The sequence below is a fragment of the Cetorhinus maximus genome, chromosome 5, assembly GCF_964194155.1.
Source record: "Cetorhinus maximus chromosome 5, sCetMax3.hap1.1, whole genome shotgun sequence".
NCBI lineage: Eukaryota > Metazoa > Chordata > Chondrichthyes > Lamniformes > Cetorhinidae > Cetorhinus > Cetorhinus maximus.
In genome coordinates this window covers 83,101,051-83,126,180 of record NC_135883.1, presented here as the reverse complement: position 1 = coordinate 83,126,180, position 25,130 = coordinate 83,101,051, and the positions used below count along the sequence as shown (strand labels likewise).

The following is a 25,130-nucleotide window of genomic DNA, read 5'->3' as shown; positions in this document are numbered from 1 at the left end:
ATAAGTTATTTTGCTTCACACATTAAATGTAGATGTGTGACCATGGCTGAGGGTGCCTCGTTTCTTCTGCATGTCTATGGTTGACAAAAGTGTAATGAGTGATTTGTTAGACATTCAAGGCCCTTAGTTAGTGCTGCTGACCTGGCAGATTTTGCACTTAGGTGTCGAGTGTCGAGCCGACAGCCCAGGCTTGTCCTGGTGATGCATCTGTGGTGTGCTAGCTGAAGGTTCACTGGATTAAAGCATCCAGGGTGTCCCTGCCTCTCTGGAGTATTCCCGGGTCAGGGTCCACCCCCTCAGCTTTTCCCTGTGCGTGCTCATCCTCGGATTCACTGCTGGACTCACCGTGTGCAGCCGCAGCCACTGTGTCGACGTCTTCATCGTCCACTGTATCCCGCTTTCCAGCGCAAGATTGTGTAGAGCGCAGCATGCAACCACTATCACCGAGACACGACCTGGGGGGTACTGGAGTGTGCCCCCTGAGCAGTCCAGGCATCGGAAGCGCATCTTGAGAAGACTGATGGCTCTCTCCACCACAGCCCTTGTGGTGCCGTGGCTCCTATTGTACCGCTGCTCAGCTTCTGTTCTTGGATGGCGGAGAGGCGTCATGAGCCACCTTCGGAGGGGATAGCCCTTGTCACCCACCAGCCATCCATCCAGCCGGGCTGGAGCACTGAAGAGCCCCGGCACCTGGGAGTGTCTGAGGATGTAGGTGTCGTGGGAGCTGCCTGGGTACCTTGCACAGACTTGTAGAATCTGCATTCTGTGATCACACACTATCTGCACGTTCATGGAGTGGAAGCCCTTCCTGTTGATGAAGGCACCGGGCTCACCTGCTGGCGCCTTGATGGCCACATGTGTACAGTCTATTGCACCCTGGACGCGGGAGAAGCCAGCAATCACCACGAAGCCTCTGGCTCACTGTGCCTGACTTGCCTGTTCCCAACGGAAGTGAATGAAGGTCAATGCATGTCTGAACTGAGCGTCTGTGACCTGCTTGACACAAGTGTGGACAGCTGATTGGGAGACACTGCAAAGATCACCCACCAACCCCTGGAAGGAGCCAGAGACATAAAAGTGAAGGGCAACTGTGACCTTCAGAGCCGCTGGCATGGGGTGTCCACCCACACAGTTAGGGGAGATCTCAGGGCCTATCATCTGACAGATATAGTTGACTGTCTCCTTTGATACACGGAGCCTCCTTCGGCACTGCACCTCAGACGTAGAGGTAGCTGCTTCGCCGCCTGTATACCCTGGCAGCAGGATAGTGGCAACTTCTGCGGCCCCTTCCACCTTGGACAACTTCTTGGTCCTGCACCCCTTGTGCCTGTCCTCTCAAAGATGGCTCCCCTGGAGGCTGAAAGTGCCACCTCCCCCTTCTAGCCCTCCCTTCCTCCTCAGAGGAGCTGCCTCCAGTGGACAGATCAGCTCCCAGACCCAGGCTAAGGGGAGGCTTCCTGGAACCTGCAGGCCCGGAAAAGATTCATCACGGCAGTGTGCTGACCTGAAGGTTAGGAGTCCAGAAAAAGCAGCTGGGATGCCTTCTGAAGTACTGCAGATCACACAGGCAAGTTTGTAAAACTTTCAAAAATAAATACTTCACAGAGCAGATTCACGGCCCCACTGAGCCCTCTTATAACGCCCGTAGATGTGGTTAATGCAAATGTCTCCTACCCACCTGCCCGTTGAGCCCGTGCGCTGACCCGAAGATTGCACGGGCGCCGAAAAATCAGCATCGATTGAATACTAAAGGGCCTTAAGTGGCCCGTTAATTAATGGCGGGCGTGCATCGGATTTCATCGCGTGCCCACCCAGTGAAATACCACGCGGACATGCAGGGCCCGCTCCCCCGCAGGTCAAATGGAAAACTCTGCCCAATATGACGTTATCAAGTTGCATGTAAATGGAGTAGAGAAGCAACGTAAAAGACTCCCTTCATACCATGCTATTTGCAAGAACATTTTAACATCTTACCAAGAATGTTTCTGCATGCTTTTTACATATGCTAAATACAGCACCTGCTCTATCTTCCTCTGCATGTCCTTCAGTTGACTTTCCCATTCCTTTCTTTCATTATCAAATTGTTCAAGTAACTCCATCTTCTCCCTGCCCCAGTTTCTCTCACTGATCTCCAGCTGTTTCCTTAGGTCCATGGCTGCTGAGCGAATGTTTGCCAACAACTGCTTCTGTTCTTCCCTTTCTTTTCCAAATGCTTCTCTTGGTTCTTGAGGTGTTTTTTCTACATACTGTTTACGTGCCTTTACTTCCAGCTATTTGAATGCAAGAAATAAGACATTTGTGAATATTTCATAATGATGAATTTGTATTTTTATAAATTGTGTGTTTTAGGTTTTTACCGTGTGCCATGTGCTATTTGTTAAGAGAATGATCATGAAAACCAAACCAGAAAATGCTCCATATTTCCAAAACAGTTAAAACGTAGACAGCGACATCACATTGTATATATATATATATATATATATATATATATATACATACACACATGAATAATTAAACTATCTGCACCTTTTTTAATTATGCTTGCTATCTGATTTTATGATGTTTACTTTTATTTTTTAGATTTTGAAAGTCTAACATTCTTGAATTGGCTGTCAACATCCATACTTTTAAATCCATTTATCATAGCCTATCCAGTTTTATCTGGTCTTATGAGTCTGCTGCCAGGCAATGGAAATTAGATTTAACAGTAGAACTCGGAATTTGAAGAATGTTACAAAGGCAATTATTTAAAAAGCTTTGGAACCACTGACCTTAAAATTATGCTGTGAAAATATGAGCCTACACGTGCTTAATGCATTTGTATCAAATTCTTTGTTGTTTTAACAGAGACAGTAATCCATTTACACACATGGAGGGAAATGTGTCATTGCAAACAGAAATTTCATGCAAATGTTTTAAGGCTCGAGATTCATGCTGCATAATTCTGAGATAAACGTACAGAAGATAGGGGCAAAACAAAGAATATATATTCAAATCTACTCAGAACAAGGACTAACAGAATTCACCTTTTTCAATAGTTTGCTGTAAAAAGTCCACAAAACAATGTATTTTAGAATTATTTTCCTGAATATATTCTTAATTACAGGTGAATGGTCATCTGCTATGTCTTACCTGAAGCTGCTTGAGTACAAACAAGAAGTACTGGATTGTGAAATTAGATCAAAGTCAGTTCTGTCTGACTACATTGAATTTTGACCCTGTACAAATTGATGCTTAAGCCTAGAGAGGGTATTGAGAATTTCTGTTTGAAGCAGATGGAAAGTTTTTCTTAATATTAGTAAGGGGCATGCAAGGCCTCTGTTCCATTTAACAACTGGTTAATGTTGTTGATGGTGAGCCCACACCATGCCATTGAAAACAGGTGTCCAGGGTTGTTGCCGAATATGTCATCGTTTAAAGAGCACTTAGGTGATATGGGTAGTAAAGTGTTAATATGTAGTCTAAATGAACAGCAGAGGTTCCCATCTTCTTCCTCTATTGAAATAGTAGAGTGGGCCTCTGCTTATCGTGCTTGAGATGCTAATGGAGAAGCTATACATGGTATCAGTAGACACCAGCCCACTGGCACTTAATGGAAAGTTGGCTGGGCAACCTTGAGAATAACAAAGTGAAAGTATGGAGCAAAATAGCATGGTGAAATGTGAGCTCATCCTCACCCATGCCAATAGCAGTACTATAGATTAGCCATTAGTCCCTATAGTTAAATGTCAGTGTAGCTTACCATCAACAGATATTTTGGTAAGGAATTTGTAGCTCAGGTACAAAATGGTGACAAATTATAACATGTATTAGATTCAAGCTGGGAAGTTTGAGCTCAAGAACTGCACTAAAGATAGACATTGTTTGCTTGGTTTGTAAACATTTCACTTTATTTGGAGGTTTTAATGTTGAATAAGGAAAAAATTGACATAGGGCAGAATCTTCTGCCTGTCAGGCAGGCCGGTCGGGAGTGGGCGCGGAGCCGATCGCCGCCCGCGATCAGCTGTGTGCCGCCATTTTACGTGGAGGGGCCAATTAAGGCCCACCCAGCATGATGTGCGCCCGGTAGCACTCGGTGCTACCTGTGCGGGCGGGAGGAGGAGAGTGAGTCGAGGCCTGTGCTTTTTCGCATATGTGCGCGAAAGAGCACAGAAACCTCCCTGAGGCAGCTCCGTGCCTCAGGGAGATTAAGTTCAATTTAAAAGTTCAAAATAAAGAAAAAATAAAATTATTTAGACAAGTCACATAAGCTGGGACATGTTTATGAAATGTGTAAAAAAAAAATATTTATTTAATAAAATCTTCATGAAACCTCATCCCACCTGTGGATGAGGTTTCATGAAAAAAGCGAAGGCCACTTGGGTTCTTCGCCTGCCCGCCAACCTTAAGGTTGGATGGGCAGCCCTGTCATTTAGTTTAATTGGTGAATTAATGGCCTTAACAGGCCTTTGACAGTTCGGCGGGCACGAAGCCACCTCCGGCACGCACCCGCCAAATGGAAGATTGGAATGACATGCGGTGACATCAGGACGCACACCCGACGTCACCGCGCATCATTTTAACATGTCGGCGTGTGGGAAAATTCAGCCCATATTGTCTTGCTGCCACTGAATAAATATGTATAAATGTAGCTAGTTAGCTAGCATTGTACTTAACACTGTAATAAACCCTTTGGTTTGGGGTTAGACCTCAATACACTGAGTAACTCCTTATTACAAATGTTCTTCACTGACATTTGCACTATCCAATTCAGTTGAATAACCACACATTGAAAGTTTACTCTTAGGCTGAGTGGATGCTGTTCATTATGAGGATAACTTAAAAATAAGGAGGTAAGCTTTATTCACTATGCTATCTGTAGTATACAGATGTAAATCAATTTACAAAGATCAGTTTTTCAATTCCATTATGCACATCATCCAGAGGAAATCTTCTTTAATATGCTTCCTTAAGATTGATGATAGTTATCTGATATACAAACTTAAGGCTAAATATTAATTTAACTGTCAAGACATAATTCAACTTACGTGTCTATTTAAATACAAACTGCTTCTTCCTAAAAGAAACTAATGAATGTCAACATGCTATGGAAAATAGCAAGGGGAATCAAGTATTAAGGTAGGCAAATGTTGCTACAGCTGTACAGGGCCTTAGTGAGGTCGGATCTGGAGTACTTGAACAGTTTTGGTCTGTGGAATTCTCTTCTCCAGAGAGCAGTGGAGGCTAGGCCATTGAATATATTCAAGGCTGTGTGAGATAATGTCATGCCCAGTACAGGCATGAAGATATTACAAATTTTAAAGCTATATTTAAAAAGTGGATACCAAAAGCTGTTTAAGATGACTGTAGGATATCATGTCACTTGACAGTATACAGCTCCAGACCACCCTTAAACTCAAGCCAATGCCTAATTAAATATGTGAAATCACAGCCACTTGTGGAATTCACACATCCCTTTGTTAAGGATGGACCATCAACAGAAAGGACAACATACCAGGCAACTCATCTTTCTGCTTTACCATGGACAGGAGAAACATCGAAACTCAATGGATGTTAGATGAATATGAAATGGATCGCATCAACCTTTCATTGTATTGTGATGGCTCCTCACTGCAAACACAAAGAACTTGGCTGTCTGAAACTTTTGGGGTTTCAAAAGCCACAACCCAGGATATTTACCACCGCATTTGGAAAAGGACTTTGGACTTGTAACCAGTCACATGGGTAAGGCAGCCAGGTTTCTTACCTGCTTTTAAAAGTAATAACAGAAGCCGTCCCAGGGCAGCTTGCATCATAAGCAACATCGGAAAGCCACTAAATCAGTTGCAAGGCAACTACACAGCAAAGGTAGTAAACAGCTATACCTTGAAAGTGGGAGGAGGAATCTCCTCCCAACCTGTTCCAACTTCAGTTCACCTGCGAGCTGTCCTCCTGGCAATTTGTTTACAAGAAGCCTCACAGCTAAGTGAGAATCCTCTGCTTTTAAAGGCCTTCACTCCAGCTAAAGCATCAATTCATCTAAGAAACTACGGGCCTGCTACGGAAGAGGTTGAAATAATTCCAGATTGTAAGCATATTTTTTTTATTCATCTGTATCTAATCTTTGTGTGTGGTAGAGTGTGAGATGTCGCATTTTAAACCTCCAGGGCAAGTGTGTAATAATAAATAATCTTTATTTTTAAATTCACAAAATCTTGCTGCTGAAATCGCTTAAATTGGACAGTAAGAAAACACACTAACATCACACATAAAAGTACTTTGATCATGGACAAAAATAAAACATGTAGGCTGGGATTTTCTGGCCCCTTTGTGGCAGGGCCCGCCACGAGAGATTCGGCGGCCCAGCCAAAAGTCCATTGACTTTCGGTATAAGCTGACAATTCCGGCAGCAAGCAGGGCCAGAAAATGCCGCCCTTAATTTCTGTCCATGACCATAGATTTTTGATTAACAGGGGAGACAAGGGTTATAGAGGGCAGACAATAAACTAAAGTTGAGGCCACAATCAGATAGCCATGATCTTATCAAATGGTGGAGCAGGCTCAAGGGGCCGAAAAGCCCACTCCTGTTCCTAATTCTCGTGTTATTGTATGCATGCTGCAGTAAATCATGGAATTCCAATAGCCACTCCCCTTGTCTAATTTTATTATTTACACAAACTGGTTATTAAGTGAAATTGCATTAGGAACAAAAAGGCAGGATGTCCGTTGCAAATACAACTCAAATCTGATATCCAAAAACAACCGTAAATGGAAAGTTGATACTGTTCATCTGGTCTATTTCTTGGTGTTGAGTTCATAAACTTAAAGGAATAATCAGTAGTCATAGATCAATGCTTCAGCAGCCTTTTTTAACTGAATTCTCAAAACAAAAGCATAGAAACGAAGAAGGTGTACATGTTTCTTCAGATGGGGCATGTATTTGTACATCTACATTTCTTAGCATGACTTGTGCTTTTGTTGAGAGAAATTTGGGTCAGGCAGTTGACACAACTTGTTTTGTCTTGGTTTATGAGGATTAGTTAGGTCTGGGAAGCTGGGGGAGATGAGAGGCCCTGCTTCAGTGGTCATCTTGGTTATGTTTGTTATGGTTCATGATTAATGGGTAGATTTCTGTGCTGGGGCAGGGATTGGTTTTGCAAAATAAGCCTCCAAGAATTTCTCCCAGACTGGTATTCCACCAGTTCCAGGTGGAGGCCAAACATCACTAATTCTGATCTCACATGTCAGTAACATTTCATATTGTCAATGAATCATTTACTTAAATTTGTAATACCGCATTGTGCAGTATAAATATTCTTGCTGAGAAAAGAGACATGTTGAAGTTTGTCATCTTGCACTCTTCAGGACACTTCTCAAGAATACCAATATACGGGGAAGACAATTTATACTGTATGTGAAGAGAGTGCTGATTGGTTGCCAAGTGGACTCTAATTGGTAGAGGCATTGCCATGGAGAATGCACCATTAATGGTGTCAGACAGTTAACTGCCAAGCATTGTTTGAAATTTAAACCAGGCAGCTTGACCCTGATTAGTCAAGGCATTGACCTGAGGAATGAGTCAGTGAACGACTGTCACTTATTTTATCTGAAACAGGCACAAGGTGTGTACATGTTCTTTCTGTCTGCAAAGAACAGGGCCCTGTGTATTAATATATGTAGTTTCCAGTACACATAAATGTGCCGCACAGTGAGCCCGACTGACTATTTTAAATTGTTGTCAGCGTAATTCTTAGCACACTGAGGGTTATTTAGCAAATGTTGTCCAATCGCGAAATCACATCTAATGTTGGACTGTGTTTTGAGTTTTGCAAGCACGGGCTGGTTGGGTATGGTCTGTATCTTTACCATTGCAAACAGCGGCTGGGACATGCTGTTTGATACGATCCGCCAGTCTTTGGGACATACGGCCTACATACCCAACATCACACTGGCACTGAACTCATATACCACATTACTCATCTGTGTGATAGGCAGAACATCTTTTTGGCTTGACGGCAGCATCCTGATAGTGACGAATAACACTCATGTTGCTATTGCATAGTAGTAGCATGAAACAGCTAGCTTCAGCTGTTGCTCAAATTTTTGAGATATTTTGCCCTTCCAGAGTAATCTGAGGTAGACTGGGCATTTTTCAGGGCCAAAAGTGAGGGCCCTAGGCCCGTTCATGGGTTTGTGCTGACAACCAATTTAAGATGGTCAGTTGGGCTCGCTTTTGTGGCACACTTGCATGCTCTGGAAGCTACATATATTAATACACAGGGCCCTGTTCTTTGCCGACAGAAAGAACATGTACACACATTGCGCCTGTTTCAGCTAAACAAAATAAGTGACAGTCATTCACTGATTCATTCTTCAGGGCAATGTCTTGACCAATCAGGGTCAAGCTGCCTGGTTTAAATTTCACACAATGCTTGGCAGTTAACTGTCAGTCACCATCACTGGTGCATTTGCCATGGTAATGCCTCTACCAATCAGAGTCTACTTGCCAACCAATCAGCACTCTCTTCACATACAGTATAAATTGTTGACTTCCCCCTATATAGGTATTCTTGCAAGGTGCCCTGATGAGCGCAAGATGAAAAGCTTCAAAGTCTCTTTTTTTCAGCAATTCTCAAGTTCTGTACTACCAAATTGCTATTTATAAATATTCTATCAAATTGTTGCGTAGTGTGCTACCAGATAATAAAGGTTTTCCTAGCATCAATTGCTGAATATTATCCAGAATCTCACTGCTTCCTGTTTCTTCTATACATCTTACAATCATGTAGAAACTTTTCCAATGTAAAGGTTTACCTGTCCAATACGACATTTCAGCTCTGCTCTCTCCAGTTCCCAGGCATACTTGTCACTGGAATACTGATGCTGCAGTTCTCCCCTTTGATCTTCTTCCTTTTTAACTTTAACCTGAACACCTTCCAAAATAGTCCTAAGATCAAGTAAAATTCTTCTGTTTTCACCAGTCTAGGATAAAAGTTTACAACTCTTTAGATATATATTTTAAAAATCAACATATAAAGTTTCATTATGTGCCAGCTTGTGTCAGGTGGTAGAACTCTCAACTCTTGTGCCAAAAGCTTTGAGTTCCATAACAGAGTTTATGTTTGTACTGCCAGCGAAAATCTAAGAAAATACAGTATATTTTAGCAGGATGAGTCATTAAACCTATCTGCCTGTTCAGATGGATGTTAAGATCTCATGGCATTATTAGGACAGCAGGCATGTCTCCTGATGCAGGCCTCACCAATACTACCAAAAAAATCTTCCACTTATGTGGGATACCAGAGTGCTGCTGACGCTGGTGGAACTATGTTCCTGTATGAGTCAGTAATTAGCAATAAATAAATCTAGAATACAGGTTTTGTTTTCCTGAGCTAATTTAATCTGATGACTAACATATGTTCAATCACGTTATTTCCACAAAAGGTTGAACTGTCAAATTGATCATCAAAACAAAGGAAGTTCTGTTTAATAAACATTCACACAGCTTTACAAATAGCTGAGGCCAGAGCACTGATCCTTGCAGCACTCCACTAGCCACAGCCTACCAACTTGAACATATCCCATTTATGCCTACTTCTTGCTTCCTGTCCGTTAACCAATTCTCTATCCATGCTAATATATTATCCCCAACTCTATGAGCCCTTAGCTTGTCGATTAACCTTTTTTGTGGCTCCTTATCGAATTTCTTTTGGATATCCAGGTATACTACATCTTCTGGTTCCCCTTTATCTACCCTACTTGATACATCCTCAAAAAGCTCTAATCAATTTGTCAGACATGAATTCTTCTTTGTAAAGCTGACAATACAAAGCTAGGTGAAACTGTAAACTGTGAGGAGGACACAGAGGCTGCAAAGAGATTATCAGGTCATTTATTTCATTGTTTGTGCAGTCTTGCTCTGTGTACAAATTGGCTGTAGTGTTTCCCACAGTACAACAGTGATCACATTTCAAAAGTACTCGATTGGCTGTGAAACATTTTGGAAGGTCCTGAAAGCAAGTTCTTTTTTAATCTTCCAAATCACACAGTACTTTGAACGGTCATGGAAATATAATTACTGTTGCTACTCAAATTACGTAGTAAATAGAGCATGTAAAATACTATTCAGAGTTAACAAAATGCCTTATTATCAGACTACTCAAAAGGCACCATTCCAAGAAACATATAAAATGTCCACTTGGTATTTATTCGATGTTTATAATTAATTGTTAATTAATTAAATTTTAATTTAATTAATTAATTAAAATTACATTTTCTTTTAAAAGTCAGAGTCTGTCGATGTTCACATTTCAGCAATTTTAAACATTTATCATGACTTTTTGGGAGGGAATGTTTTTAATTAATTGAAGGAAGCAAGAACATAGAACAGCTAAATACTGTTAGAAAGGGGCTGTGCACCCCATGAATCAAAATAAATGTTTGATTATTTAACTTTTAACATCAACATTTCATGTGAAGGAACTTCACATAGAGCACAATATGTGCTACCGTTAAAAAAGCAGAATGTACCAAGCCGCCTCTTTCAAAGATCATTGACTTTTTTCCTGTCAATTTGGAACTCAATATGAATTATATCTGACGCGAGAATCCCCTTTAGTAAACAACTACAATATGTACTTCATTTTTACACGATCTACCCTGTTGATGATGTTAATGTTGGGAACTTTGATGAAGTCAACAATGAAATATTCCCCAGATGACTTTAACCCTCACTTTGCCGATCAATGAGTGAACCCTGATGCACTGTATTTACTTGGATCTGGGCGATTTCCCTCAGTAACATCTCCTTTTCTTTCACCCAGACTTCTTTGTCTTGTCTGTAGCGTTTCTTCACTTCCTCGAATTTTCTCTTGAGCCGGAAGAGCTGATACTGGACCTCACTTCTATCGGGTTGAGTTGTGCTGGCGATCACTTGCACGAGCCCTTGCCTCGGCTCCTCAAAGCCATTTGAGGTTGACATGTTTCTGAGAGGACTCCGGCTCCTCTCCCTGCCTCTGCCCTTAGCCAGGGGCTTAGACACGGGCTCCGCGCCCCGCACTCTACTCGCACAGCCTCCACCATAAGACCCTGCATTATGGCCAAAGACATTCCACATCTCCGGCATTCTGCGAGCAGGGAAGATACCTTTTTTTTTTAAACCCCGCGTCCTTCGTCCAGAAAAGGAGTGGCGAGTCACTTCATCTAAAATCAGCCCTGGCTCCGTGCAGCCTCGCCTCTCGGCGCTGCTGAATGGCTCAGGGGCATCGGTTTCAACTGGTGCGCCCGCTAACAAGGTCAAATCAGGCACAACACGTTGCCAAGATTACGGTGTGCAAACCACACGATGGAACACCGCAGATTCCTAAACTTATTTTAGCACAGTTTGTTTAACAACACCAGTGACATTTAGCCCCCTGGGGATTATGGTATTGCTACCTTAAAGGCGCCATATAAATGCAAGTTAGCTGTTAAACTCCAACGGACACTCCCCCAATCGCAGTCCTCACAAATAACCTCACAAAACTATAGATTTAGTGCAAACATACCGGCTCCTATAAATATAACTGGTGATGCAAGGCGATTGCACTTGGCAGCAAGCTTTATTTCCCTCGCTCAGAATGCCCAGAGCTGTTTTCTCTCCAGCTGTTACAAACTACAAAGCTTTCATTGCTTTGGATCTGATGGTCGGTTGTTGTTGGATAGTGCAAAACCGCCACTGCTAAGCTGAAGAACCGATCCTTCATAAAACTGCAAGAAAGCTGCCTATATCGTGGATATTATTGAAAATGGTAGAAACTCTGGCACTGAATAGCTGTCATCACTGAGCAACAGGAACTCAGGATAAACACCCTCCTCAGAGCATCACGTTCTAGAAACATTTTTAAAACCCGTCCAGTTTAGTTTAAATTCTGAAAGAACAAACAGCAACATCAGGCCACCCTGTGAGCAAGCATCGCTGCTAAAAACAAAACATGTGTTCGGTGTGCCTCACCTGCCTTCCCCCATGAAGTTACTCTCAGTTTTCCCCCTTCTCTGGACATGCTGAACGTGTGGGTCCACAACAGAGCGAGCCACTGCATGCGGAAAGATGACGCGCTTCGGAAATCTCTGTCCGACCCCTTCTGAGAAAGCGAAAGAGACGTCAAGAACAAGATCATTGTTCAATTTATCTCCAAGTCCAAAGCGGCTCACTTCCCAACACGTGACGTAAAATCAGAGCACTTAAAAAACCCAGGCTGACTCTCCAACATGAAATGTGACCCTCCCAGGCTGAGACCACTTTCAGGTTTACAATGAACCACAGCTATGACAAGGAATTCAGCAGCGTGTAGTGACAACAACAACTCTGTCACCTCCGGTTTAGGGCCTTAATCCTCGGGTCACATACACCACACCCCCATCTCCGTGCTTCGGAGACCCAGCAGGCGTTATATAAAACACAAAGCCCTTGATGCACAGAGCCACCAGGATCGTTATTGATTGTATAATTCACAACAGCATAAAACTCGTCTCTTTTCTATTCTGAGTAAAATTGATGCGATTTTGGTTTTCAAGAAACACCTGCATTTGCTGCTTGGTACAGAACAGGAATCTGTGCGCTATCTTCGTATGTTTTTGTCTTTGCTAGCGGTGTATGACACACATACTATGCATAACCGGATGTTTATAAGTGAAATCCCTGGCAAAGCAGCACAACCCGTTAAAGTAAAGGGGGTCACGTTATACTGAGTAGCCCAAGCGTCCCAGCTTCCAGATGGTGGATTTATGTCATTGACGTTGTGCTTATTAACCAGTAAGTTTGTGATGCATTTAACCGTTTTATGTTATCAAACTGCAGATACCCACTACGTTTTAGAAATTAAAAAATTGCATTTATTTAGCGCCTTTCACACACTCATGATGTCTCAAGGTGCTTTTCAGCCAATGAAGTATTTTTGAAGTGTAGTTACTGTGGCAGCCAATTTGTACACAGCACCTCCCACAAACAGCACTGTGATAATGGCCAAATGATTTTTTTTGTGTGTGTGATGTTGATGGAGGGGTATATCTTGTCAGGACACTGGGGATACCTCCCTGGTTCCTTTTGAAACAGTGTCATGGGATCTTTTACGGCCAAAGTGCAGATGGGGCCTGGTTTAATAGGCTGGATTTTCAAGGCGCCAAAAAGCTGGCCATCCTGCAGCCATTTTACCCTGAAAGCAGTATTAACTGCCCACCCCCATCTGGGGAGGAAGTCCTGCCTTAGAGAGCTGCCGACCCAGCTCTGTGGCCCCAGCAGCACCAGGTTCAAGTGGTGACCACTAGTGGAGCTACAGGAAATCCCTGAACAAGAGGGGGTTATGGAGCCCGGACTTCAAGGTAAGTCCATGGTATTGGCGGGGCCTGGTTGGCAGGTCCCAGCAAGGGGGGGGGCGAGGGTGGGTGAAGGAGTGGGGGTTGGGTATGTGAGGCTGGAGGGTGGGGGGGGGGTGAGAGTTAAAGGGTATGTATGACCTTGAGAGGATGTCCCCAAGGGGCCCGGGGACCTGCCAAAAGTGGTCCTCCCCTCTTGCCCGACACCAGCTTGCGCAGCAAAAGCTCCTGGGCTACATGCCTGGCATGGGCCTCCCTGTGCTGTGGGTAAAATACCAACAGCGCCAGGATGAGGCACTTTACTGGCCATTAATTGGCCACTTAAGGGCCTCAATAATTACTAGGACAGACAGGCTGCCTGGCACCTCCCCCCACCTGGCATAAAATGGGGGACAAGTCAGGGCAGACAGCAAAGCAGTGGGCAGGCCACACATTGCATTTTACAAGCCCCTCCACTGCCTTCAAACACACCAGCGGGGAGCCATAAAATCCAACCCAGTGTCTTATCTGAAAGATGGCACTTCTGGCAGAGCAGCACTCCTTCAATACTGCATTGAAGGGTCAGCTTAGATTTTTGTGCTGATATCATGGAGTGGGACTTGGCCCCAGAACCTTCTGACTCAGAGGCAAGAGTGCTACCAACTGAGTTACAGCTTACTCATGAAGGTAAGTTAGGTATAACAAGGGCCAGCCTTTACATCCTGCTATTGAACTGTCACAAGATCATCCGAGTCTCATGTTTCTACATTTTTTTAGTTCTTTGATCATTGAGTTTTTTATTCTGCAAATAAATGGAACTGGCAACATTAGTTAGTGTCCTTCCCCATTATCAATGTTAAGATAATAACAATTTCTTATTGCATATCCGTATAAACAATATTTAAACAGAAAATAATAAAAACATGCAACCAATCTGACAGCTGCATCTCTGGAAAGAGAAAGGCGGCCAATGTTTCAGGTTAATTACCGCTCATCAAAACTGGCAGATGCTCGAAATGAAGAGCTCTCAACCAAGTACGAGCAAGTACGAACAGGAGAAAGGGCGGATTGAAGAACAGGAGAGAACAAAGGTGAAGATTCATAAACAGGGTGGAGGGCTGGATTAAGTAACAAAACATATGACAGTGCAAAAGGAGGTGATAATTGAACAAGTGCAATTCTGATGAAAGGCAATCAACCTGAAATATTAACTTTGTTTCTCTCTCCATAAGGGTCTTGCCTGATCTATGAGAATTTCCAGAATTTTCTGTTTTTATTTTGTAGAATCATAGAATGGTTACAGCACAGATGGAAGCTATTTGGTCCATCGTATCTATGCCAGCTCTCTACGAGAGCAACTGAGTTGATCCCACTCCCTCTATTTTTTCCCTGTATCTCTGAATTTTTTTCTCTTCAGATAATTATTCAATACCCTTTTAAAAGCCATAAATTACAGATTTCCAGCAGCTACACTATTTGGCTTTTGTAATGTGTCTCCAGAGTGCACATCTTTTTGCATCCTGTTTATTTACTCAACCTTGGGACATTGTAGCATTTTCATTCCCAATTGTGGATCATATGCTATTTTTGAATCTTTGAATCATAAAATTTCTTCTTGAGACTGTCAATGTAGTGTTTTTTTTTTATCGACAGGGTATTCGTTCATAGGATATGGACATTGTTGACTAGACCAGCATTTATTGCCCATCCCTGATTGCCCTTGAGGAAGTGATGGTGAGCTGCCTTCTTTAACTGCTGCAGTCCATGTGGTCAGAAACTGGCACAGAAATATTGATATTTTTTTCTGCTTTGGGTCTTTAAGTTATGACAGAGAGAGGTAGCCTCTATGCAATTAGCATGGGTTTCATTGGAATTCAGATGATGAGGTCAGAAACTGTGGTTTCATTCAATCCATTTAATCACATTATTGATAAATAAGGAAATATCCAGAGGGACAAACATGTATGCTAATGGAAACAGAATTAAGAATAATAGCTTATGCTGGAAAGGCAACAGTATATAGATTAGGAGATATAACAGAAGTAAAGATCACCAGAACCCAATTATGAAAAATAACATAGGCATATTGCCTCATCTCACTTTCTAGAGCATTTAATTGCACTTGAAGTTACTTCAGATAAGCTGTGTACAGACATGTTTACTTTAAAATGACCGGATTGCTGCTCATATGTATATGGAGAGTTTCTATCTTATAAATCAAACACCCATAGGTTAATTGCAAAACCCAAGAAAATAATTAGTGTATCAACTCAAAAATGTAAAGGTACCCTTATATAATGACTTGTGAATATGTTTCCTCGTAAAGCAGTAGCACCACCAGCAATCCCCCCCACCCCCTCAAAACTTCAGACAATGGATAATTCTTTCATCCTTAACACTGGATAGCCAATGATGGCAGGTAATTCCGCTTTGGAGATATCACAGTTAGGCTTGATATTATGGTTATTTGGTGTGCACATGTACACACTTTCAGCAAGGATCACTGGATAGTGATCAGAAGCTTTTAACCTGAGTAGTCTTTTGCAACAAGAACAGAAAATGCTGGAAAAACTCAACAGGTCTAATGGCATCTGTGGAGAGAAAAACTGAGTTAACGTTTTGAGTCCGTATGACTCTTCTTCAGAGTTAAAGAGAAGTAAAAATGTGATGAAATCTATACTGTTTAAGGGGGGTGGAGCAGGTGAAGCTGGATAGAAGGCCAGCAATAGATGGGGGCAAAGGAGACAGACAAAGATGTCATGAACAAAAGGACAAAGGGGTGTTAATGATAGTGGTACTGGCTAAAGGAGGTGCTGATGGTGGCCTTAAGGTAAGAAAGCAGAATGTGATAAGAGCAGGACAAGGGTAAGCACTCTGGAAAGAACATGAACAAGTGACAGATGGCCCCAGTGGGGGTGGAGTGGGGGGAGGGGACTGTAGTGTGAAAAAAGATTGAAAATAGGATAAAAATTGGGGATAAAACAATGAATAAAAATGAAAATAAAAAAAAATAAAATAAGTGGATAAAAAATAAAGATTAAATAATAAAAATGAATATTGAGTAATGGGGATAAAAAAAGGGAATGGAGGAGAGAGTTCATGGTCTGAAGTTGTTGAACTCAATGTTAAGTCTGTATGTTAAGTCTCAATGGAAGGCTGTAAAGTGCCTAATCAGAAAATGAGGTGCTGTATCTTCAGTTTGCATTGGGCTTCACTGGAACATTGCAGCAGGCCAAGGACGCACATGTGGGCATGAGAGCAGAATGGGATGTTGAAATGGCAAGCGACAGGAAGGTCTGGGTCATGCTTACAAACAGACCGAAGGTGTTCCGCAAAGTGGTCACCCAGTCTGCATTTGGACTCTCCAATGTACAGAGGACCGCATTGGGAGCAGCAAATGCAGTAGACCAAATTGAAGGAGGTGCAAGTGAAGTGCTGCTTCACCTGAAAGGAGTGTTTGGGCCCTTGGACAGTGAGGAGGGAAGAGGTAAAGGGGCAGGTGTTGCACCTTCTGCGATTCCATGGGAAGGTGCTGTGTTTGGTGGTAGGGCCTCCCTTGTCCTCACTTTTCACCCCACCAGCCTCTGCATTCAAAGGATTATCCTCTGACATTTCTGCCAACTCCAGCATGATGCCACCACCAAACACATCCTCCCTTCACCACCACCCCCCGCCCACTACGGCACTTTTTCACACCACCGTCCCTTCCCCCACCCCACCACTACTGCAGCAACCTGTCACTTGTGCATGTTGTTCTTTCCAGAGTGCTTACCCTTGTCCTGCTATTATCACATTCTGCTTTCTTACCTAAATGCCACCATCAGCACCTCCTTTAGCCAATACCACTAATATTAACACCCCTTTGTCCTTTTGTTCATGACATCTTTGTCTATCTCTCCTTTGCCCCCACCTATTACTGGCCTTCTATCCAGCTTCACCTACTCCAATCATCCCCCCCCCCCGCCTTAAACAGTGTGAATTTCATATTTTTACTTCTCTTTAGCTCTGAAGAAGTCATACAGACTCGAAACGTTGACTCAGTTTTTCTCTCCACAGATGCTGTTAGACCTGCTGAGTTTTTCCAGCATTTTCTGGTTTTGTTTCAGATTTCCAGCATCCGCAGTATTTTGCTTTTAATCTTTTGCAACTGCCAGGTAAGAAGTACTGAGGCCAACTCCATCATTAACCATAACTGCAACTTCAACACATAGCAGGGAGAAAATATGGGATATCTTTAGATCATGTAACTTAGTACATTTAACCACTGGGCCAGCTGTAGCAGGTGAATGCATATGTAAATAAGTAGTTTTTACTAGAAACTGTAGAAATTGGAATAAACATTTTGTTCATCATTTTTGTCTCCCACTGAAATTGTGGAACAATTCATACTTATACAACAACTTCAATGTAACAAAACATTCCAAAGTGTTTCACTGAGGGCAAGGCAAAATAGAGTTGGACACACACTTGGTGCCATGTTTAGGGAGGTTGAAGTAAATACTGTAAAAAGAACCATAGCACCAATCCAGAAGTGTTTATTACATTGCTACTGAGTTTTGGGTATAATAGGATAATACAGTCTAAAGCCTGGAGAGAAAGTTCAATATTATGTCTTTGATCAATCATATCAAAATTTAAATATTTTAATACCTCAACAAACATTCCAGAGTAATGCTTTTTTCCAAGTTAATTTTACTGCCTTAATTTTCTTTATGCTAATAGGGACATCATGGTGAACCATAATAGATCGTAAAACTACTCCTAGTCTATCCTGTCATTAGGTCAGAATGAGGTTGCACCACATGATTCAGCCAAGACTGTTTTAGGTTTCATTTTACTGAGTGATAGGCATTTGAAAAGACATTCCGCTCTATTTTCAGGTTTTCTTACTGGAAGAGCTAACAAGTTTTCACTCTGTGATTAAATTGCAGATGAAGTGGAGTCAGAGTTGGTAGCAGTACAGTAGTTCTCTGTGCATCACAATAGACTGCTATCAGTGTCAAGCACAGCCATAAACGTTATTTCTCCATGAAATTAAATCAGTGCTTTTCTCTGACAGATCAGATCAGAACAAAACTGAACATTAGAGAAGGGTGAGGAATTTAGAATAAAAAAGGCTCTTCTTCCTAATAATTGAAACTTAATGCTGTTGTAAGGCATTGACCCAAAATGGTGGCTAATTATTACTTCTAATTGCATGGACTTTACCTGCTTAAATTAGGCTCTTCTGAGCAAAAATATTGGTGGATTTAACAGTGCAAATTCTTTGATCTCTAACAATCAAATTAGCCAGGCCTATTGTTGCACGCTTTCCTTCACCATTTGTTGGAGAAAGGGGAGCAGGAGGTTGTTAGAAAAGCCAAATGTATGAGGTAAAATCACAGGAAAGTTACACAATCCTATCACTACCTGTCCAGCAAGATGTACTCCAATTCTGGAACATGACTACTGATGTTCCCCAGCAATCTGTAATGAGGCTGCAGCTTTTCACTGTAATTTATCAATGACTTAGATGAAAAAATAATTGCATTTCCAAATTTGCAGACAACATTAAGGTGGCTCGGTAGCACCACTACTGACCAAGCTGGTCGAGTCCTAAAGGACAAAGCTGCTAGGCTGGGCCTGTGGCAGGTGATGAGGGAAACAACAAGAGGGAAAAACATACTGATCTCATCCTCACCAACCTGCCTGCCGCAGATGCATCTGTCCATGACAGTATCTGTAGGAAAGACTACTGCACAGTTGTTGTGGAGACAAAGTCACGCCTTCACATTGAGGATACCCTCTATCGTGTTGTGTGGCACTACCATGCTAAACGGGATAGATTTTGAACAGATCTAGCAACTCAAGACTGGGCATCCATGAGGCGCTGTGGGCCATCAGCAGCAGCAGGATTGTACTCGAACACAATCTGTACCTCATGGTCCGGCATATCCCCGCACTCTACCATTACCACCAAGCCAGGGGATCAACCCTGGTTCAGTGGAGAGTGCAGGAGGGCATGCCAGGAACAGCACCAGGCATACCTAAAAATGAGGTGTCAACCTGGTGAGGCTATAACATAGGACTACTTGCATGCCAAATAGCATAAGCAGCAAGTGATGGACAGAGCTAAGCGATTACACAACCAATGGATCACATGTAAGCTCTGCAGTCCTGTCACATCCAGTCATGAATGGTGGTGGACAATTAAACAACTCACTGGAGGAGGCAAGTCCACAAATATCCCCATCCTCAATGATGGGGGAGCCCAGCACATCAGTGCAAAAGATAAGCATTTGCTACAAACTTCAGCCAGAAGTGCCGAGCGGATGGTCCATCTCGGCCTTCTCCGGAGGTCCCCAGCATCACAAATGTCAGTCTTCTCCATGTGGTATCAAGAAACGGCTGAAGGCACTGGATACTGCAAAGGCTATTGGCCCCGACAATATTCCAGCAATAGTACTGAAGACTTGTGCTCCAGAACTTGCCACGCCCCTAGCCAAGCTGTTCCAGTACAACTACAACACTGACATCTAACCAGCTATGTGGAAAATTGCCCAGGTATGTCCTGTACACATAAAGCAGGACAAATCCAACCTGGCCAATTAACGCCCCATCAGTCTACTCTCGATCATCAGTAAAGTAATGGAAGGGGTCATCAACAGTGTTATCAAGTGGCACTTGCTTAGCAATTACCTGCTCACTGACGCTCAGCTTGTGTTCCGCCAGGGCCACTCAGCTCCTGACCACATTACAGCCTTGGTTCAAACATGGACAAAAGAGCTGAACTCTCGAGGTGAGGTGAGAGTGACTGCCCTTGACATCAAGGCCGTATTTGACCAAGTGTGGCATCAAGGAGCCCTAGCAAAACTGGAGTCAATGGGAATCAGGGGGAAAAGTTTCGTGGCACAAAGAGAGATGGCTGTGGTTGTTGGAGGTCAGTCATCTCAGCTCCAGGACATCACTGCAGGAGTTCCTCAGGGTAGTGTCCTCGGCCCAACTATCTTCAGCTGCTTCATCAATGACCTTCCTTCCATCATAAGATCACAAGTGGGGATGTTTGCTGATGATTGCACAATGTTCAGCACCATTCGCGACTCCTCAGATACTGAAGCAGTCCATGTCCAAACGCAGCAAGATCTGGACGGTATCCAGGCTTGGGCTGACAAGTAACATTCACGCCACACAAGTGTCAGGCAATGACCATCTCCAACAAGAGAGAATCCAACCATCACCCCTTGATATTCAATGGCATTACCATCACTGAATCCCCCACTATCAACATCCTGGGGATATCATTGGCCAGAAACTGAACTGGACTAGCCATATAAATACTGTGGCTACAAGAGCAGGTCAAAGACTAGGAAGTGTGCGATGAGTAACTCACCTCCTGACTCCTCAAATCCTGTCTGCCATCTACATGGCACAAGTCAGGAGTGTGATGGAATAATCCCCACTTGCTTGGATGAGTGCAGCTCCCACAATACTCAAGATGCTTGACACCATCCAGGACAAAGCAGTCGCTTGATTGGCACCATATTCACAAACATTCACTCCCGCTACCACCAACGCACAGTGGCAGCAGTGTGTACCATCTACAAGATGTACTGCAGAAATTCACCAAGGCTCTTTGACAGCACCTTCCAAATCCACAACCACTGCCATCTAGAAGGACAAGGGCAGCAGATAGATGAGAACACCACAACCCGGAAGTTCCGCTCCAAGTCACTCACCATCCTGACTTGGAAATATATCACCGTTCCTTCACTGTCATTGGGCCAAACTCTTGGAACTCCCTCCCTAACTGCACTGTGGGTGTACCTACTTCACAACAACTGCAGCGCTTCAAGAAGGCAGTTCACCACCACCTTCTCAAGGGCAACTAGGGATGGGCAATAAATGCTGGCCTAGCCAGTGATGCTCACACCCCATGAATGAATAATGAAAAAACGTATGACATTGAGAGATTTTAGTTAGGTAAGGGTAACATGTAGATGGAATTCAGATACAGATCAGCCCTGTTCTTCTAACCAAGTGTCAGAAAATGCTTGAGGGGTTGAATGACCTACCCCTTCTCCTATGATTTATAGATCCAGGTACAGTTTTCAAGACTTCTATCAGTTATGAAGCTTCAGAGGAACTTTATTGATTGCCGTAGTCAGTTTTTCAAACAAGGTTCACAGCTCTCACAGAAAGTAACTATTGCTCTTAATTCTTTTGCCACAGGTTTATTTCAAGGAGCTATTGGGAACTTTTGTCAGATCAGGCAACATGTTGTGTATTGCTCGAAAGACGAGTCACCAATATCCTCTTTGGCAGGGTATTTCTACGAATTTTTAGTGAATCCACAGATGACTGAGATGAGAACAAATTTTTCAGACTGCCAGTTTACCTAGGGTTGGAGTGTGTGGCTATTGATTGCTTCCATGTGGCATTGCATGCCTGTACTTATATGAATCACACTGGCTTCCATTTTCTACAGTTCAGCTGATTTGTGATGACAGACAAGGCTTTTTGTATGTGAATTCCCAACATGTTGGGTGCTTTCATGATTCTTTTAGGCTTCATTAGTCCAATGCTCCAGCTCTATTTCAAGGCAGAGCTGCCTCTGAGGCATGCACACCAACTTCTCCACTGGTGCTGGGAAAATAATTTTGGTTATTAGTGATCAGTTGGAGAACAGACTTCACAGAATCAGAAATCCACTGTGTTAGGAGTCATTCAATGTCCATTAGCCCTCCAAAATGCTGCTATGTCTACTTTGCAATCTGGTTGATGTTTTCAACATTTCCAATCAGGCTGCTAAGGCCTGAAAACCTTTGTTCAGTGCCTCCACATTGAAATGACAAAATTGCCTAGGTATCTCATGAAGTGAAAAAACATTGCAGACTTTCTCCACACTGTTTGGCAGAAAATTGGGATGAGAAGGAGAGATTGAGTAGAATGGGCCTATATTTTCTGGAGTTTACATGACGAGAGGCTGTCTCATTGAAATGTATAAAATTCTTAGAGGACTAGTCAGGGTAGATACTGATGTCACCATTAGCACATTTCTTAGCTAATATCACCACCGTCAACACCCCTTTGTCCTTTTGTCTATGACATCTTTGGCAATCTCTTTTTTGCCTCCACCTATCACTGGCTTCTACCCAGCTCTACTTGTCCCACCCTCCTCAACCAGCTTATATTTCACCTCATTTCTATTTTTCCTCAGTTTTGATGAAGAGTCATACGGACTTGAAACGTTAACTGTATTCCTCTCCGCAGATGCTGTCAGACCTGCTGAGTTTTTCCAGCTATTTTTATTTTTGTTTTAGATACTGAGAGGCTGTTTCGTCTTGCTGAAGTATCCAGAATTAGGGTTTATATGTCTCTGGATAAGAGATTAGGATTTAGGATTGAGATCAGGAGAAATGTCTTCACTCAGGGTGCTGTGAATCTTTGAAATTCTCGACCCCAGAGGTCTGTGGATGTTCAGCTGGTGAGTATATTCAAGATTGAGATCTCTAGATTCTTGGGCACTAAGGGAATCAAGAGATATGAGGGTAGGGCAGGAAAGTGAAGTTGATGTAGATGTTCTGCCATGATCTTACTGAATGGCAAGCTCAAGGGGCCAAATAGCCTACTCTTGCTCATTAGGTTCTTATGGTTTTATGGACGATCACTCAGATGTTAATGATCAACTGAGTAATGGATTCCAATGCTATCCCCACTGTTTTTTTTATTTGTTCATGGGATGTGGGCATCACTGGCTAGGCCAGCACTTATTGCCCAACCCAAATTGCCCTTAAGGGCAATGTCCAGAGGGCATTTAAGTGTCAACCACATTGCTGTGGGTCTGGAGTCACAATTAGGCTAGACAGGTAAAGGATGGCAGATTTCCTTCTCTAAAGGACATTAGTGAGCCAGATGGGTTTTTACAACAATCGGCAATGGTTTCGTGGTCATCATCAGGCTTTTAACTCCAGATTTTTGTTGGATTCAAATTTCACCATCTGCTGTGGGATTTGAAACCAGGTTCCCAGAGTATTACTCTGGGTCTCTGGAATACTAGCCCAGTGACTATGCCACCGCCTCCCTCTCGCCTGTCTGTCGCGCATCTTAGGGGAGGCCATGGAGAATCTTCATAGGTCTCTGATGTTCTGATAGCATCCTTCTCTTCATGGCAAGAACCCCAAGATCACCAACCATTTTCTTTCAACCAGGGTTTGACTTGTCTATGGGTTTGTTCAACTCCCTCAGACACCAATTCCACATTTGCATTCTCTGACTTCCAAGTACTCTGTGGTCTCACCACATTTAATTCCTCATCCACACAGTCTAGAATCCATGAATGTCTCTTGTTTGCTGTGTGTGAGGGACAAGGTGAGTGAAGGGGTAGTCATTGCAAGGTGTAATGGGGATTGAATTCTCTTTCTCATTATCATCCTGCTCATCTATATTTTGCCTTGCAGCTTCTTGTGGGAGAAAACAGTACTGCAAACTTCAGTCTGCTTGAGCATCATTCTATCTTAACAAAGGGGACTGTAAGTAAGGTTGTTGGAATACAGCATCTGTAATATTGTAAACAGGCGGTGTGTCAAACACATTGGCCTGGAAATTACTGGGTCCAGAATGTTGCAATCAAGTGCAACAGAGCAGGATATGCCGACAGAAATTGGAGGAGCCTGACCCCGTAGGAAATCCTGGCGTCAGTGAACTTATTTTTCTTTGGCGCAGCCAGCAGAGGGTTAGATACACCAGGGGAGCCTTCAGAATTCAGGAGCAGCTTGAACAAGGGTGCAACTACCCTATCTAAAGGGCGACATTCAGTTAAAGGGCCAAGCAAACGTTTGGAAGAGAGACTGAAAATGTTAGTGCTAAAAAGCCCTGAGCTGGCGCATTTCTGCTGCTGCTGGGGTCGGAAGTCCTGGCTGAATACGCACAATATAATCAAAGCACAGAAAACTTCAGGGGCAGTGGCAATGTGCCCAGCATTGTCACTGACTGGAAGTTCTGAGCCTTGGTGTTCAATTGGCTGCCCAATCACCGGATCCTATAGTCACAATCAGTCAGGATCCACAGATCTTGTAGTAACTGTAGGTGTCAAGGAAAAGGATCTAATTTGAGACTTCAGTGTGGTAGCATGAGTTATAGGATGTGTTGCCAATTGACTTTGTTTCTGGGACAAAGAAAATGGCACCATGTAATACCCTAAAGGGCAAATACCAGCAAGTTTATTAGCTCTATTATTCATAAGAAGGTTTTCTTACTTTTGTTGACCTTGTGAGGTCATTAAACTTATACTGACACCGCAAGAGGGTCCTGGAGATTGTGTAGGGACACTTATAGCAACAGTCAATCTCCTCGTTTTGGCTGCATGAGATGGTTTCTTCCATGGGAGTCCAATGATTGTGTCCCTCCTTTCTCTATTTCAGGTCAGTTGCACTTCTACATCAACCTCTGGGAAGTTAGATGCTCACTCTTTCCCTTCTTTAGCACTAACAATTTCAGTCTCTCTTCCAAACGTATGCTTGGCCCTTTAACTGAATGTCACCCCTTAGATAGGGTATTGCACCCTTGCTCAAGCTGCTCCTGAATTCTGAAGGATCCCCTGGTGTATCTAACCCTCTGCTGGCTGCGCCAAAGTAAAATAAGTTCAATGACGCCAGGATTTCCTATGGGGTCAGGCTCCTCCAATTTCTCTATGCATGTCCTGCTCTGTTGCACTTGATTGCGACATTCTGGACCCAGGAATTCTCAGGCCAAAGTGTTTGAGACGCTGCCCGTTTACAATATTACAGATGCTGTATTTCAATAATCTTCCCTTCACTTACAGTCCCCTTTGTACCAAAGTC

The 25,130-nt window shown here is 43.1% G+C and overlaps 1 protein-coding gene across 3 annotated transcripts in view; it reads right to left on the bottom strand.

Moving 5' to 3' along the window:
• Positions 1 to 11,951, bottom strand: part of LOC144680763 (uncharacterized protein KIAA0408-like) — a 29,622-nt gene extending 17,671 nt beyond the window's left edge. The window contains exons 1-3 of one of the 3 annotated variants that reach the window (XM_078542132.1): positions 10,754 to 11,951; positions 8,794 to 8,961; positions 2,019 to 2,270 (exon numbers count right to left, since the gene is read on the bottom strand). In XM_078542132.1, the coding sequence (XP_078398258.1) occupies positions 2,019 to 2,270; positions 8,794 to 8,961; positions 10,754 to 11,104 (771 nt within the window). In that variant the 5' untranslated portion in view covers positions 11,105 to 11,951. The remainder of the gene's footprint in view (positions 1 to 2,018; positions 2,271 to 8,793; positions 8,962 to 10,753) is intronic. The other 2 variants (XM_078542131.1, XM_078542134.1) reach the window with 2 other exon arrangements.
• Between the last annotated feature and the right edge of the window lie 13,179 nt (positions 11,952 to 25,130).